The sequence below is a fragment of the Cryptomeria japonica genome, chromosome 11 (assembly GCF_030272615.1).
Source record: "Cryptomeria japonica chromosome 11, Sugi_1.0, whole genome shotgun sequence".
Lineage (NCBI taxonomy): Eukaryota > Viridiplantae > Streptophyta > Pinopsida > Cupressales > Cupressaceae > Cryptomeria > Cryptomeria japonica.
Genome location: NC_081415.1, coordinates 561,097,042 through 561,116,033, shown reverse-complemented (window position 1 = coordinate 561,116,033; position 18,992 = coordinate 561,097,042). Strand labels below are relative to the sequence as shown.

The 18,992-nt window shown below is 35.1% G+C and overlaps 1 protein-coding gene across 1 annotated transcript in view; it reads right to left on the bottom strand.

Annotated features, from left to right (window-relative positions):
* Window positions 1-4,443: 4,443 nt before the first annotated feature.
* The window catches only part of LOC131034633 (peptidyl-prolyl cis-trans isomerase CYP21-1), a 72,290-nt gene continuing 57,741 nt past the window's right edge, over window positions 4,444-18,992 (bottom strand). Inside the window, exons 4-7 of the mRNA XM_057966179.2 lie at window positions 18,923-18,946; window positions 18,599-18,781; window positions 4,952-5,027; window positions 4,444-4,807 (exon numbers count right to left, since the gene is read on the bottom strand). Of these exons, the coding sequence (XP_057822162.1) occupies window positions 4,645-4,807; window positions 4,952-5,027; window positions 18,599-18,781; window positions 18,923-18,946 (446 nt within the window). The 3' untranslated portion in view covers window positions 4,444-4,644. The remainder of the gene's footprint in view (window positions 4,808-4,951; window positions 5,028-18,598; window positions 18,782-18,922; window positions 18,947-18,992) is intronic.

The window sequence follows — 18,992 nt, the reverse complement described above, 5'->3', positions numbered from 1 at the left end:
TACATGGTTGATGAAGATGTCTCGCAAAGATTCAGGATAGTCATGATAACACAAATTGTGGATAGGGGATAGATGGATGAAAGTAGGATATAATATGTAGTATGAATGATGGAAAATGGCTTAAGGATGATAGTTATTTGATCATATCATTTCAAATGGTTCGTGGTTTGGTGCTCCGCAAGTTATCTTTCTTCGTGACAGTTGCTACTATTTGAGTGTTCTTGTTCTTGAAGTTCAAATGTTGATCGATGAAGATTTGATAAATGATGTTGGTGCAGTTGTTGCTAATGATTCTAACATGTTTGTTGGTGTTTCCTAATTGTGTCCTATTTGTTTTGGTGATCCACATTGATCGTTGTGCGATTTGTTGATGATTTTGTTAATCTGGTGATGTTCTTCGTGTTATGCAGTTTTCTTGGTGGTGTAGCATGTTGCGATTGGTCTTGGCGTGATTTCTGGTGGTTTTGAGCGCTTGGAGATTTTATTTAAGTCCATATTATGTCATGTATGTCATTATATTGGTCTGGTGGTTGATCCTTGTATCGTGTGATGTAATTTTGTAATTATGAGTTGAGGGTTTAGCAAACCTTGTTATCAAGGTTGATGAATTGTATAAATAGGTGATATCGTCATGTAATTTAGGTATTGAGGTTGTGTCTGCGTTAACAAAGAGTGGTGTATGTGCAAACAAATGATTCATCCTTCGGCATTGTGATTGAGTAGAGATTGGTGTTGCAAAGTAGACAATTGTGCTTAACCGAAACTGTCATCAAGCATTTGCAGATGTTATTGCAATTCATTCCTTCTGGATTGTAGTTTGAATCTTGTTGTAAGTTAGTGAGACTTCCCTGAGGGTTGTAGCCTTCTAGGTCATTATCTTTTGAGCAATGAGCTCTAGGCAGTGTGCTTGAATGCATGTGCGTTCCCCATTTTAATATTTACACATACTACTACAGAGTATCATCTTAGTGTGGGTAGGTTCCCACAGTGGTTTTTCCCTTAATCAGGCTTTCCACGTCAAAATCTTGGTGTTGTGTGTTGTGCTATCGATTTGCTTATCTTTGTTCATGTTGTAGTTTATCAGGTCTGTATTTGTGGTTAAGTTTGTAGATCCGATGAAAACTTATTCAAATCAAGGTTGATGAATTGTATAAATAGGTGATATCGTCATGTAATTTAAGTATTGAGGTCGTGTCTGCATTAATAGAGAGTGGTGTATGTGCAAACAAATGATTCGTCCTTCAACATTGTGATTGAACAGAGATTGGTGTTGCAAAGCAGACAATTGTGCTTAACCAGAACTGTCATCAAGCATTTGCAGATGTTTTTGCAGTTCATTCCTTCTCGATTGTAGTCTGAATCTTGTTGTAAGTTAATGAGACTTCCCTGAGGGTTGTAGCCTTCTAGGTCATTATCTTTTGAGCAATGAGCTCTAGGCAGTGTGCCTGAATGCATGTGCGTTCCCCATTTTAATATTTACGCATACTACTACAGAGTATCATCTTATTGTGGGTAGGTTCCCACCGTGGTTTTTCCCTTAACCAAGCTTTCCACGTCAAAATCTTGGTGGTGTGTTGTGCTATCAATTTTCTTATCTTTGGTAGTGTTGTAGTTTATCAAGTTTGTATTTGTGGTTAAGTTTGTAGATCCAATGAAAACTTATTCAACACCCCCTCCTCACCACCCAACCCTCTCAGTTTTCCTTCATTGTTGTTGCTAACAGGCTCTAGTTGGGGACATGCATCTAGAATGCATGCAACAAGAACCATAGTCAAATCTCTTGGAGATGACCAAAACACACTACAAGAAGCAAGTCAAAATTTAAAACAAATCAAAGGAGATGCAAGACGAAAACACTTCACCATGGTCAACAAGGATTATGACTACCAAACACAACAAAAAAGGGATAATTTGATGACATGATGAATCAATAAGGATCCGATCAACTACTGAGGAAGGGGGGTGAATCAGTAGATGGAAAACAAACTAAACTTTCACCAAACTCAAACCCAACTCATAAATCTATCACTGAACTACCTGGTTTAAACACTGAACTATAAACTGCAACTGCACTGTCAAGTTTATCGGTTGACTGGAATACCAATATAACAGTGTAACAGATCTGAAACTATCAAATCATTTAACCAAAACATCAACACACTTTACTAACAATAGTAATAGCACATTTCAAACCACTTCCAGTCATCTTATCACATCTAAGTGGCTTTACCAGTTAAACAAATTAACCATATCAAAACATAACCACAAAAACCATTCACCACTTGACACAATGATTTTTGACGTGGAAACCCAAATGGGAAAAACCACGATGGGGATGAATACCCACAAGTATTCTGAACTCTTCTGAAATTCACCCTGTTAAGAGCCAAGCCTTGTTAGAAGCTTTACAAAAATGTCCTGTTAGGAACAGATCCGGTTAAGGACCACCCAGTTAAGGGATTGACTACAATACCTTGTTAAAGGCAATACCCTGTTAAGAGTAACCTCGATAGAGGATTTCAAATCCAAGCTAATGGATCACCTGGTTAGAGGATTTAGAAAACACCAAGTCTATTAAAGCTTACCCGATTAAGGGATTTAACTGTTGTAATTGTTAGAGAACAAGGTTTTTGTTGATCTGGTAATAACACTACTCAACTTGATCAGATCCTATTCATGCTCCCATTTGCCTTCACATACTCTGCAGATACTCCTGGTTTGGCAATCAATCACACTGACACTTAACCAAAATTGCCAACACTACTACAAAACAACTCATTGACCTTATAAGCAAAACAATAGGTTGGTAACACATCTCAAAACCTAAGATCTCGTAGAGATTACAAACAAATCGGTTCAAACATGATCGTTGGATTACATAGCAATCATCTGCACATTGTCCTAAACAACCTCAACTGCTCCTTGATTATCACTCATCGAATCCTGTAACTCATCACGCAATTTCCACTTCATACAATGTACTCGCTTATTCCCAAGATAAAACAGTTATCTCTACGTGCCAAAAACCACTTTGAAACTCATTGCGCATCATGCATACGTGGCATAAGCATCTCCGATCATCATTAAATCATAGATCAACACAATCGTTTCACCAAGTTGCATCGGTTAAGGTTTGTCATATCAACAGGTAAGAGTTATCGATTGATCTCTTCGCTACAATAGTAATAGCAGTTTCCTTCACTACTCAACTACCGGTTGCAATACAAATCCATTATCGTTTACAATTGACATCAATAACAACACTTATACTTCATTAATGCAAACTTCATGCAATGCCAACACAGTTAATGTACATCATTAAAATATCACTGATTAGGAGCAATGATGTTTGAGATGATGGTCATGAACCAACTCCACGACACCACCTTCCAAACTCCTAACATATAATGTGTCCCACCTGCACTTATCAACAATTTGATATAAACCAATCCATAAAGCATCAAAATTGCCAAGCTTTCCTTTACCCCCTAATCTAGCATTTCATAGGAGGACCAAACCTTGAAAAACATCTTTGAAATGCCTTTTTGTCAAATAACACGTTCATTTTTTTGTTGCTATATCAATACACTTTCTTGTGCAATCATTATCAATCATCATAATCTAATCTAATTTTGTCAATTCACACAACCTTTAAAAAATTGCAATTACATCCTCTCTTCACCTACTTCTTACAACTTAATCATCGACGACGACTAAAATATTCGACATCTTTTTTTCAATCACATATACCATTTCATAAGGACTTCTACCAATACACTTTTGTAACTTTATCTTCCAACACTACAAACCTCAACTTTTCATCCCATCTTTTCTTATAGCATCCAATCTCCTCTCAGTGATTTTTATGATACTTTTACTGCTAGACTTCACTTTTCCACTACCTTATGGATAATAAGGTGATGAGAAGGTCAAATTGATTCCATGTGGGGCACAAAAATTTGATACTTCATTTGATATAAAGCATGTGGCGTTATCAACCTCTACCATCACTAACACATCAAATCTTATCATATTACTTGTCAAGAAACCAACCAGCACCTTCGTTGTGCCACTTCTTGAGGTGACTATTTGCTTGATCCCATGCCACTTCCATCTAATAGTGGTTTAGTGGCCCCTATGACCAGATTATGGTTATTTCCAAGGTTGTTCTCCCCAATAGACACTACTTTTTTATTGTGTTTGATATTATGAATTTTCTTGAACAATATCCAAATTTTATTAAGGAGATCTTTTATGATTTGCTTTATTGACCCTTTATAATTAGTTAATTAGAAATTTGGTTATCAAGTTCATTGTTTGACTCCTTTCTCAATCCAGGGGATCTATTTGATGGTGTTGTATTTTCTTAAGTCCCATTCCACACAATTTTATTGCATAATTAGCAAATAATAGAATCTGGAATTCACTTTTAAAAACACCCAATAACCAAACTAAGCAGCCTTTTTATAACCAGCATTAGTTAATCATCCCTAAAACAAAACAAAACAAAAATTGACAAAATGGAGAGGAGAGATCTTTAAAAAATCTAAAAATACGAGCGGACAGTAAGATATTTAACAAAAAAAAATAATCTATCTTTACATTACAGCCCTTGATAACCAAAATCAGATATACACTATTTGCTCAACTTTCATCGTCCCATTTGCTAATGGGTATTTCTCCCGAATCAATGATTCTCACTTTTTTCCTAGGTTTTCCACTGTAAGTACCAGCTCCTCCCTCCACTGCATATACAGTATCCATGCCTTGTATAACCTTTCCAAAAACGACATGTTGGCCATCCAACCTGAGGATCCCACAAATGAAAATGTTGCTTCTAGATTTAATATTTCATTCTTTTGAAAACAAGATTAAAGCCCAAAGCAAACACAAATGGCTTTAGAGGCTTATATTACTTGAAGAAATTAAGTGTAACATGCACATTTCTTACCAGCTTGCTTTCACAGTTGTTATGAAGAATTGTGATCCATTTGAATCTGGTCCTGAATTGGCCATGGATACTATACCTGAAATCGACAACAATTTTGTCAGGAATCTAAAGACGACTTTGAAAAACGCAATTTAGCTTAAAATTAATAGTAACAACGCTTGAATTTTGGGTTCCAGCAAGGTGCTATACAAATATGGCCAATTTAACTCAATTCTCTACATTAACATTTTTGTGCTTCATAATCTAAACTTGCCTACAAATTGAAGAAAAATAATGTCTGAATTCATAGAGAAACTCGGTAACTATTGACAGATACTACTCGTGCAAATAACAATTCTCCAAGTGAAAGCAGAAAATAAAAAACAAACATGTTAGCCTCAGTGAACTAGCTAAAGAACAACATTCTCCCTCTATTAGTGACTAGAGTATAGGGGAGAGGGTTTCAAGGATATACTGGACTGAGAGAAATGATGTGACCTTAAGTCACAAAAGAATGCATTCGAGGAGATGCAGTATAGGTTCTGTGCATGCTATGTTGGGAAGTAAGAAGCTTGGCCATTCCTCGTGTAATAGCGTCTACTTGAGATCGTGGCATAACTTAAAAGAACAGATGAACATAGAAAAGATCAAAGCTACTCTAAACACAGCTAATCTGCCAAAATAAATTGTAGAAAGAACTTCAAGGCATTAGAATTTCTAAATATCAAGGGAACTCTAAACTAACTATAAAGACGTGTTAAAATCACTAAGCATCTAGAGGATAGGCCTCAGATGCTGAGTATATGAAGTTGATGAGCTTCTAACTTTGAAGAGTTCACAGTCTAGAATTTTATTGCTACCCTGCAAAATCTACAATTTTTGGAAGCATCAAATGCATTTTGATTTGAGCATTGATGTTGTAATGTCTGTTAAGGTTTGATTAGATTTAGAGGTTATGGTATTTTAATTTTTCTATATAAGATATTAATCACAAAGTCTTTATAATTTCTTCTTGAATATTAACATATATATATGTCAATTTGCAGAAATTATAATATCAATACTGATGATATGGAGAAGTAAACAATATAAAGAGATTGTAATGCAGATCAGAATGGTATATATAATGCTGCTGATGTATGCTTAATCCAACGATTCCAAGCTATATATTTTGCTGTAACTTGTTCAGCACTTATTGATTACGGTACCTCCCAAGTCATATTGAATCAATTTTATATATACAACAGCATGGAGACATGTCTCTGTAGGGACATGTCTCTACGCGAACATAGTCTGCGTAGAGACATGCCTCTACGTAGACATGTCCACGAATTGTTATCGTCTGTTTATTATCGATGACTAACATCGATACACATTGCAATATAGTTAAGTTCGATACACATTGCAATATAATTAAGTTCGATACACATTATCGAACCGTAGTTACATCAAGGCATTACTAATGATATTGGTATCATAGTATGCTGTCATTGATAGCATAGTATGATATCGATATCATTAGTATGGATATCGATACTCAATATAGATGTATGAATTATTATCAACAATGCGATAAGTATTGTCAGCATGATTATTATTATTAAATACTAAGAATAACAGCATGATGTAAGAATAACAGCATGATTTACATCATTAGCAAGATTAACAATGGTTATATTTCAATCATGTATATATGTAAATATAATATACATGTACAATATTAAATATATATATACATGATAGTTATCTTACTATTATTAATCATGTATTATGATAATCAATAATCATAGTGAAATACAAAGAAAAGATAGTAATCAAATGCTCAAGGCCGATAGGCCACATATGCATTTGATTTCATCGATAGGAGTAATCCGACCGAAGCTACAAATCATTAACACTCCCTCTTAGCTAGGGAGGATGATTACTATCCTGAATTAAACACAAAGGATTCATATATGAGAGAGAGATATCACCTCAATGTGATATCAGGAGTAATGACATGTCCACGAATATCAAGTCACATGATATTTGCCATACTCACAATATCCCTTATGATATGTGCACAGGCATTAAGTCACATGATGCCTATCATAAGGATATCCACTCATGGCATATCCACGGATATTATGTCACATAATATCCACCATGAAAATATCTCGATAACATAACTTATTTTGGTTACTCACAACTTAGTTAATATTGCTTAAGAGATATGAACTATCATGACATGTCCACAACTATCAAGTCACATGATATCCATCATGATAGTAAGGTTTAACTATTGTAAAGTCGTCACCTTACAATAGTAACCATAAGAACAGTGTTGGTGTTGGAAATAAGCCACACCCGGACCGACGATGGACTGGTCCAAGAGGGGCCAGTAGCTCAGTGGTAGAGCACTCCAGCAGCGTATGGAAGGTCCTAGGTTCAAGTCCTAGCTGGTCCATCTCTCAACATGGTATCAGAGCCAGGTCCAAGCTAGGAGCCCCAAGCACACGAGAGGTGTGGCTTAAGGGGGGGGTTGGTGTTGGAAATAAGCCACACCCGAACCGACGATGGACTGGTCCAAGAGGGGCCAGTAGCTCAGTGGTAGAGCACTCCAGCAACGTATGGAAGGTCCTAGGTTCGATTCCTAGCTGGTCCATGTCTCAACAATGTCCCCTTTTGTAAATGCCCTAGTTTTTCTAAAATGACAAATTCCATTCAAATAAGAAATGTAAGATGGTTAGCAGTATAACTTTACCAATTAGATCTTGATTGAGACCCCTCAATCGTGTTAGATATAAGATCAATCTTTCCTACTAGGGTTAGGAACATTATCTTATTCATCATTGTAGTTTACATAATGTGCATGTGGAATTCCCTTAAGGCTTTTCCCAACAACCTATCCACATTATGAAGCACCATGGGAGAACATACAAGGTGCCTCAAGCCTATCCATCAAGCCCAGGAGCACAGAATGACACTCACCATTCAGCCTCCCAGCCCCACTCAGGGTTACTACTACTCGAATGGATTCTTATGCTACTTGCACTCCTTGTATGTACATTCTCCCCTCCATAATGGGACAGCAGATTGGCTGAAGCTTTAAAGAAATCTTCATCATCATCATCATAATATATGTGTGTGTGTGTGTGTTAATTACATCCATTTCTATATGGATGACAAAATAGCAAATCAGTAAGATCATGGTCCATGCATCATGCATCAGACCCAAACACTCATAATGCACAGGTACTGTATGCTGAATATTATTCATTTATTCAGATTCCTCCTTGATACCTTTCAATGCTGATGTAAATCTGATCTGCTGGCTATATTCAGATATATATATCAGTGTATGTCAAATACACTTCACCTATCTTCCTCCCCATCAAATGCAATATCTATATATATGTTTATATTTGAAGAGACATGCCCCTTATGAATTTAGACATCTCCTAAGTGAATCATGTCTTTATATACTCATACCTTTTCATTAAAAGCAAATCAGATTTGATTTATTATTCTTTTAAACTGAAATCATATTAATCCTATAAGAAACATCCCCTATAGTCATTACTTACCTTAACCGCAGCTTTTCAGAAATATAGTCGCTGCCTTTTATAATGAATTGCCAGTTTCGTATAAGCAAATTCTCATACTAGTAGTCGACCTCCATAACGCATGATTAAATATTTTTAATCGGTTCCTTAAGGGTGATCGCTTGGCTTGTGATGATGCAATTTCTGTTATCAGCAAGTGATTATTAATATAAGACATTGGTCGCTTCTAATGATCTGAAACTTCTATTATCCAATAGTCTGCTGTAATTATTGAGTCTTACTGCCTAAATTTTCAAGACTGTAATTTGCATTTAAGGCTGTTAACCCAAATCTGACAGGAGCATGACAGATGTTCTAGTTGCTGTGAAGGATTGAATAATTTTGCAGTATTTTAGTCTATGTTGGAGATCAAGCTTTCTTCATGTTAGAAATGCAAAATTATTATGAAGATATTCATGTAATTGGCAAATAGAAAAAATAGCCAATTTCACACCTACTGCAAGAAGATATACTAGATAAGTGACTAAATATGATAGAATAATTGCCATCGGATATGACCTTTATACAGCTGTAACTAGTTGGATGCTCATGGGTAGAGCAGTGCGTACCTAGATACCACCCAGAATGTTCATCTACCAGATACACAAACATTAATATACGGAATAAGCTACCCCATAGTATCCAGTAACTTATTAATTATAGACATTCGTTTACAAAATTATTTATGCATACAAGAAAAAAAACCACAAAAATATATAGATTCATGGCGCCCATATATTAGAAAAGAATACAATGATTAGATGTAATAGTTATTGGATTCACTCAGGACTTGCAAGGTTAAAATGAGTTCTAAAAAAAATCATTCAACATAGCAAAAGGACTATTCACTATATATAGCATCTCACATTAATGAAACATGGGCGAGTAGGGCGAGTAGAGTTTGATGATTAGGTATAGTTATCAGAAGGCATGTACTGTAACAGATTGGTCTAATAGAAGTCTACAAATTCTCAAGTTGCAACCAGGGCCAACATTTTAAACCATAGCAGCAAAAACTGTTCGGGGAAAAAAATTGGCAAACCAAAAGTACAAGATTGTTCAAAAAAATTGGGAAAAAATCAGATTTAAGATTTTTTTTTTTAAAACTTAAGGGCATTTCAGTAGCATAGAAATATAGAGAGCAAATAAAATAGAGTTTAAACCATGCATTGTTGAATATAATTTTCTGTTGTTTATATTCATATTGTTGATTACATAGGCAAATATTCAGTTAACTTTTTAAAAGGGCAATCACCAAATACACCAAATAGTTGTCTAAGTCTGAGATCAAATATTAGCTAAGTCTATGAAGTAAAAGATATCAAAACTTAATAGACAACAATCCAGCTACTGTTAGGAATTTAGTAAAAGTGGAAGCCATTTTGAAGTGATCCAAGAATTTCATTGTATTGAGACAAGGAGTTTTGTAGGGTCAATTTAATATTTTAGAAAGTTAATCAAATCATATTCCACAGTTGCAATGCTTTATATCATAGCAGCCAAACGATTGCAATGCTTTATATCATAGCAGCAAAAATCGTTTGGGGAAAAAATAAGCAAACCAAAAGTATAAGATTTTTTGAAAAATTGGGTAAAAATTTGAATTTTAAAAAAATCGTAAAAAATTGTAGAAAAATATACATGAACTACTTTTTTTTAAACTTAAGGGCATTTCCATAGCATAGAGATATATAGAGCAGATAAAATAGAGTTTAACCCATGAATTGTAGAGAATAGATTTTTGTTGTTTACATTCATATTGCTGATTACATTGGCAAATATTCAGTTAACTTTTTAAAAGGGCAGTCACCAAATACACCAGATAGTTGTCCAAGTCTGAGATCAAAGATTAGCTCTATGAAGTAAATGAGACCAAAGTTTATCAGAGAGTGATCCAGCTATTGTTAGGAATTTATTAAAAGTGGAAGCCATTTTGAAGTGATCCAAGACTTTCGTTGTGATTGAGGCATGGAGTTTTCTAGGGGTGGTTCAATATTTGAGAAAACTTATCAAATCATATTCCACAGTTGCAATGCTTTATATTCCCTAATCGCAATTGGTAAGTTTTTTATATGGGGTAGAATTCAACAAAAGGCATTTTTTTAGTTGAAGTAAAAGATTGGCAAGCCACTGGTTTTGGCAATACCTAGCTTGCAACTACTATTTTAGGTAGAGACAAATTTTAATGATTATGTGTTGGAGGTTGTTTTATTACAAGTATGTAAGCTTGTTTGTTATCATTCAGATTTATTTCATGGAGCACTTTGGATATATTGCTCACATAATGAATTGTATGTCTTTGTTTGAGCAAAAATTAACTATATCAATTATAATTTAAAAATCATATATCTATATCTATATATTTTATATATGTCGAGTGCCGTTATAGTGTCGTAGTAGAAACACTCCACTGGTGAGGCAGCCACCAGGGTTAAAACCCCTGCTAGGCCATTGAGCTTGCAGGCCTTCTGCCTTTGTTGGGGCGTTGAGCTTGCAAGTTTGAACAAGTGAAGTGTGGGAAATGGTGACCCCCCGTAAATGGTCGTTGGAAGAGATCCTCTATAAGTGGTCTCTCTGGAATCTAAACAAGCTAAAAACCCAAGTTTCCTCCATCAAAAAAAAATATATTATATATTATATTAAAAATTAAATATGTACATTATAAATTTTACATTATTTTTAATTTATAGTCAGTGTTACCCAAAAATGCGTTTCCGGCCTAAAGGCACACATTTCGGAAACAAAAAACCCAAAAATGCGTTTCCGGCCTAAAGGCACACATTTCGGAAACAAAAACCGTTTTGGGGACTTGGGGACGGCCGGAAACCAGAGTTGCCGGAAACTCCTTTGTCCCTCCCTGGGAACGCATATCCCCGTATCCGTTCCCGTATCCAATACAGTTTGGATACATGTTGAATATTGTACCCACGCATGCCCAAAAATCCTTGATTTCCAACCATGCTAGATATTAATGTGATTTGATTTTTAAAAAAATTTGACATAAATCTTCCTAAATTTAATTTTTAAAAACTTCATTCATGCATTTTTAAAACAAAAAATGATATTAACAAAGCCTACACCAAATGAGACAGACAAATGAAATGATTTCCTATTTCAGTTACCCATTTTTTGGGCTATCTTCCAATGCAACTCTACTGTTTTTGCATATTGTAAAATGTCAAAGCAACTTATCATTATTTATGTAGCAATTATGTGGCTATATTGTTTTTGAAGTAATGAAAATCTACTCGAATAACTTAGAAAATTGTGTTAAAAATATGTGTATGTATTTTTTATGAATGACGTATCCCGTCGTATCCATAATGGGGGTCTTAAAAAATAGCCGTATCCGTATCCGATACTGTATCTGTGTCCGATACCGTATCCGTGTCCATGCAACTTTGCCGAAAACGTTTCCAAGTTGTGCCTGATCCAAAAAAAATTTAGAAACCGTCCCGAAAAACTCGAAAACGGTCAACCTCTTTTTCAGGAACCGTTGACTGTCCCCAGGACAGCAAGGGACACCCAAGTCGTCCCTTGACCACCCCAAGGACGAATGGTTGTTTCCGGCGGTAGGCACAATTAAAAAACAATTCTTTTAATAAAAAAATATTTTTCATTATTTATTTTTTAAAATTATTAACGAAAGCAATTAAAAAAATTTTAAAGAAAATCGCTGATAGAAAATTTTTAAATTTTTTTATTTTTAATAATTATTGATATTGAAAGGAACTGGGCGATTAATTTTTTTTTATTTTTACTTAGCTATCGATACCATTTTATTGATATCGATATAATATTATACCGATATCATAGGATATCAATAAAAATCATACTCATTTTTAAAGAAAAAAAAAACATTGGCGGAGCTTTCATGGCAGCGCTCAGGCAAGGGAAGAAATACAAAACTGGTGAAGACGTGAAGTGTGAAAGGCAAAAGGGTTTTTTTATTTTCATTTTCATTTTGGTCTGAGCAAGGAAAAAAAAGACTATGAAGTGTCTGATTCAATGATTTTAGAATTAGAATCTAGATTCTAATTTATAAATGTTATTATGTTGCTATGATGACTGTTTACTGTGTTACAATGTTATATAAATTTCAGATCTCTCTCTCTCTCTCTCTCTCTCTCTCTCTCTCTCTCTCTCTCTCTCTCTCTCTCTCTCTCTATATATATATATATATATATATATATATAATAACCGTCCCTTGCCATCCCCTATTCTGGGAAAAAAAAAAGGTACCGGAAACCCGTTTCCCTGTCCCCCTGTCCCAGAAACTCGGGGTAGCATAGTTTATAGTCTATAATAGTTTAATTTTAAAACTACTTTATAGTATTAATTATAAACTATAGGAGTTCGCTCCTTCCTCGTCAAAGTGCCATCTATAATAGTGCATAATAGTATTAATTTTAAAGCTAGTGTACAATATTAATTATATATATTTATTCGCATCAAAATCCATGGGGTGGGGTGTGCAGAGAGTGTGAGTCATATCAAAGCCATGATTTAGAGCAGAATTGCCAACTGCTTCGACACTATCTCATATGCCACCCACGATTTAGGATGATTGAAGCCCTTTCAAATTCCGTTGATGACTACCATTGCTTCTTGCCCTCCTTTATTTAGGGATTTTTTGACGTCGAAAAGAAAACTAGGGAAAAAATAACAAACTGTTTCAATGCTGATTCCATATTGACTCTGATTCTGTTTCGGATCGGCCCTATTTTTGAGCAATTCGGTAATTTCACAAGTTTTTCTAGGGTTTTATGAGTTTTTACAACGACTTTTCACTTTTTTGCCATTTTTGGGGGGGTTTAGCATGATTTTTATGTGATTTAAATGCAAAAAAACCGTTGAAAATTGGGTCAACGACTTTTTCCATGAATCTGGATTTTTTCAGGGAATAAATCAGCTGGCTCCAAGATTCGAGATTAATCGGGTATAATCACGATTTTTTGCAGACTATTGCTTTGTTGTTTTAAACTAGTCATATGTTTGATCTAGAAAATGGATGGTAATATGTCCCAAAGTGAATCTTAACTGAACACACTCCAAACAAATTGATCATATGAAAGTCCACTTCAGGTACCAAGCATGGTATATGAGGTTTGTCCCAATCTCCTGTCACCAATTTATGGCACAATAGTAATCATATTATCTATATTAAAATCATAGCTCCCGTCATTTATTGATGAGCTAGGCAAACATAGCAAAACATAAGAGCCTCAAAAGTCCACTGATATACATTGTGTTACAATGCATCCCATGGGCATACATGCAAATGACAATAAAATACATGGCAAACACTCTTTTTACAGCAATAGTGTAACATGCCAAAATGGGCTATCAAAAATAAGAATGATTTTTCAATTTTACCTACAATTGAAACCACTAAGCCACTAACAAATAAATCATGGTTCACCATATCAGTTTTACCCTTAGCTTTGTGTCCCAGCTTAACCAAACCTAAAAGATATTTCATGATTTTAATACCATTTCAGCTCTATAGGGCTTTGGGGTCACTTGAACAAATTTTGGGGACTGATAGTACACTCAGAGCCCCACAAACACAAGATTAATCTCCCTCTAAACTAATCTAGACTCAATTCCAATGAGTTAACTTACCCAAACAATTCAGGGGCTTGCACCTTGCTATATGATGCTATCTCAGATCAGCTTTTGGCTTCTGTAGGGAGCAGACACATATCACCATCCTACAATAGACTAGAGTAACATGTGGCAACTCTATGACAGCCTTAAAAATGACAACTGTGATCAACTTTACTCCAATGATTCCTCAATTGAGGCAACTACTTTGAGAGCTCTAAAGTGCTCAAAGTCTTCAAGTCACGTGATGAGGACACATGGCCAGCTCTGTTTGGTTTGGTCACTCAAATCTGAAGCTTCTAATAACCCTAACTAAACCCTACAGCTAACCCTTAATGAACCATAACCCTGAAATTATCCTAAAACCCCAATTGAATTCTAACCATAACTTTAATTGAGTTCTAAGTGACCCCTAACCCTAACTGTATTCAACCCTATCCATAGTCGTAATCTTAAATCTAACCCTAACCCAAATTGAACACTAACCCAAGAATTCTCCTAAAAATATAATTATGATCCTAACCTTGACCTAAATAGCAACCCCAAACTTTATCCTAGAATCCTAACCATAGTGCTAACCCTAATTAATCCCTGACCCTAATTGATCTAATTGTAAACCCTATCTCAAATTGAACCCTAACCCTATTTGACCCTAATTTAATCATAACCCTAATTGAATGCTAAATTAACACTAACCCTAATTGAATCATCACCCTAACTATAACTATGTACTCTTCCTCAACATTATCTTCAAATATCGTAACTTTTCAATCCTTGATTTGTATTTTGCATCACTTAAGTTGTTTTATCCTTCATTTATCTTGTCATAAATGTCTTCAATATTGCTTCCTCTTACTATATTCTCCTTCAATTTTGATTAGCATTTTTGTTGGTGTTGGAAATAAGCCACACCCAAACCAATGATGGACTGGTCCAAGAGGGGCCAGTAGCTCAGTGGTAGAGCACTCCAGCAGCATATGGAAGGTCCTAGGTTCGAGTCCTAGCTGGTCCATGTCTCAACATGGTATCAAAGCCAGGTCCAGGCTAGGAGCCCCAAGGACACGAGAGGTGTGGCTTAAGGGGGGGTGTTGGTGTTGGAAATAAGCCACACCCAGACCGATGATGGACTGGTCCAAGAGGGGCCAGTAGCTCAGTGGTAGAGCACTCCAGCAGCGTATGGAAGGTCCTAGGTTCGAGTCCTAGCTGGTCCATGTCTCAACAATTTTTTCTATCAATTTCTTATTGTATTCTTCTTCAATTTAAATTAGCATTATTTATGTCAATCTACTATCTCCACTTTTTTCACCTTGATCATTCTCATCAATCTTCAAATCCTAAAATATATATTCTAGCTAAATATTATTATTGTCCATATGTTCACAATTTATAACATGCAACTATTTTGTACCTTTATCTACCTCATCATCCTTACTCCTATTCATTTTTTTAAATTTTACTCTAAACACTATTATCTTATCATCTCCATATGTACTACTGAATTTTTCACCAATAATGCCTTCTTGATTCATTTCCAACTTTATTAACTCATTATCCTCGAAATCATTAGCAAAATGTCCACAATACATTCCTCTCACATTTTCTTTGTTTGTTGTCGTTCCCCCATAGAAATATCGTGTTCCTCCCAATCAGCTAATAGTTCACCTTCCTCTTACATGTTCAAAATGACTTCCATGTCTTAACCTGCAAATCAAATCCAAATACTAGAAAACAATGAATTCAATACAAAACTATTTCCAAGCAATTGACTCATAAATCCACTTGCTTGGAAGAAAGGAGTATTTGTAGTTCACCTTTTCCCAACTTCCTTTCAATCTTGTAGATTGGGGAATTTTGTACCTAAACCTGTATGCTCATATAAGGGTAGGTACAACATTTTTCATGGCCTAGTAAATTGGCACATACTATATTGCACATTTTCCTGATTATTAATGGATAATTATCTATACGAAATTATTATAAGAAACTTTTCTTTCTTATACTTAGATGATAGAATAAGACTGCACAACCAAGATGAATGCATACCCTCTCTGGAAGCAGCATGGTGCTCCCTTCCTCCCCCACTCCTAGTCATTTATCGCCACTCTTCTCATCCATACCTTGGTTCTTAGCTACAACTGCTTCTCTTGCTATTAAATAGAAATCAGCTTCTGATTTTGCTTGAGCAGCCAGAGGTAAAACTTCAACTGGTGCCTCTAGTTTAGTATATCTAACACCCCTGCCCTTACCAGCAATCCTCTGATTTACCGAATTCTGAACCTGTTTCAGTTTCACTTGAGGTTGGAAAACTCCACTATGCAACTCTAGCATCCTTTCCCCATGCAATTCACAGTGACATCAATTTTTTCCACCATTCCCAACCAAAAACACTTTCCTCCCTTAGTTTTCTTCTCTTATAGTTATCTCATAAGTTATACACCTGCAAACCCATAAACAGCTTGAATCAAAAGTTAAAACCTAACCCAACCTAACTCCTAGCCTTTGCAGAACTGGAACTCCAAAATGACATTGTCAAGAAATCCGACCATTGAAATTACCAAAGAAGAATTTAATGCCACAATATGACTAGGTTTTGAGATTATTTTTGACAAGTTCAATTATTTATGTTTATCTATCTGGAAGCATCTATGATGTATCCTCTTTCCTTTCATATAACCACAAAATAAGTGTTTAACAAACAAGAAGCATCATATTTTATCTTTATGAGCAGTGATGCTAATTGTTTTCTGCTCTGCTGAATGATATTCCTTTTATAATTATTGATGGATTAATGCCTGCCCTTTTCTGCATTAAACTCAGAATCTGAATTTCTATTCCCTCCTCTTCATATTAATTGATTACTCTTTATATACCTTCATAACTCATTGAGGAGACACATCTCCTTGGAAAGAGATCAATGAAATATCCCTTTAAAGGGTCATGTCTCTTCATTTCTGTCTTACAATTTCTGATTGTTGATTCAAGTTGATGTTTCAAATGCAGTTCTCTTCTCCCTTTTATACCTCATGTTTGAGGGAGTCACAACTTTTCATTTCATGCCTTTTGACCATTCATTAAACTTAACTAAATTTTAATTATTTTAATTTTATTTTTGGATTTTAGTTTTTATTATTTTTATAGTTTAATTTTATTATTAGTATTTATTATTAAATCCTATTTCAAAATGGGGACATTACAGAAGACCTCTAAAGGCTGTAACACTGTAGGTAAAGAGATATTGCACACAGTAGTGTATTGTCTCATATGCCACTGAAACTCTGAATACATCAACAGGAACAATATCTAATTTGAGAAGTGATTCCATTTTTTAAAGGACAGCACGAAATTGACGTCCCTTGATCCCCATTATTCTCAGCAACTTAATGTTTCTCAGTAGTTAATCAATAGATGATCATTCACACTGAAGAAACAGGAAAAGCCACAAACTCCTGTTTTTCATTTCTAACAAAGGAAATCAGCCCCTACATCCATGTGAAAAAATTCCCCCTTCTCTTTCCAGAACCAAACCATTAATGCTGGTCCCCATTTACTAAAGAATATGCATGTTGTCAAACTTCTAGTGCAACTTGCACACGCATTAATGTCTTCCCATAATCTATTTTCCTTTCCTCTCAGAAGTTGTAGCACTATAGAGAGGCTGTAATACATATAGCCCCTACATCAAATGCTTCTAACAACTACGTCCCATGTGCCATTAACAAGTTTGAGAAAGATTATATTCAACCTCACAGAATTTGATATCTTCCAATGAAATGTTTCCTCAAATGCAAAAAAAATGACAGAGCACCAAGATCCATAAAACTCCTGATTTGATAAATTCAATATGTCCAAGTATCATTCAATTTCTCTGAAAGAAATTGAAGTATGGGCATGCAATTCAGTGTTTGGTTCAATTGGTGGCAAGCAAAAAGTTTCTGCAAATGGTGAACATTGGACACATGCAAGTGTAAATGTCCATTTGTTTCTTGTGAGTAGCCTTCCTGCAAATACTCACTAGCTTCAGAATTTTTGACAGCTTTGAAATGCATTTACATTTGTTTTAACTTTTATTGTTCTTATTATTAACATGCTTGTTTTTTTATTATTTAATAACTCTCAAGTCACATTCCGGGATGACGTCAATCAGACAAATTAATCAACCCCACCATTCCTGGCTGAAAAATCCACCTACAGAGAAATTATAGGAATTGCTAATATGCATCCCATCTACAACATTTTAGAAAGCATTAGGTATCTGAATCCATAGATATAATCAAGGTCAAAGATATGTTGGGTTTTTCTAAATGATATGCACTTAGATTTGAAAGACTAGCATAAAATTATTTGGTCAACTTTAATAATCTGCTCCTACAACTGTATAAGTGGCCATACTATGGATGCAAGAAGAGGTAATATATGTCTTAAATTTGTAAATTACAGGTGAGTGGAGTAGCACAAAGAAAAAGAAATCAATGCCTACCTGCACTTGAATGCTTCAGTTTAAAATTTTCATCAGGGAAAGTGACTCCATAAATTGACTCGCCACCCCTACCATCTCCATACACAGTATCTCCACCCTGAATCATGAAACCTGGAATGATACGATGGAAGGGTGTGCCCTTGTAATGCAAATCCTTTGCAACAGTTCCTTTACCTTTCTCCCCTGTAAAAAATAATTTCCTGTGTTTAGTCTCTGAAAGGTGAAAAATGATTTTTCTTTATGTCAAATAACTTAATTTCTTAGTGACTATTAATGTAAAATCAGTGATGAAAAAGAGTTTTCAATGCAGTTTATCATAATTACCTGTACAAAGAGCCCGGAAGTTTTCTGCAACAAAATGACAAAACATCTGACATAAGCAGCTATTTCTACA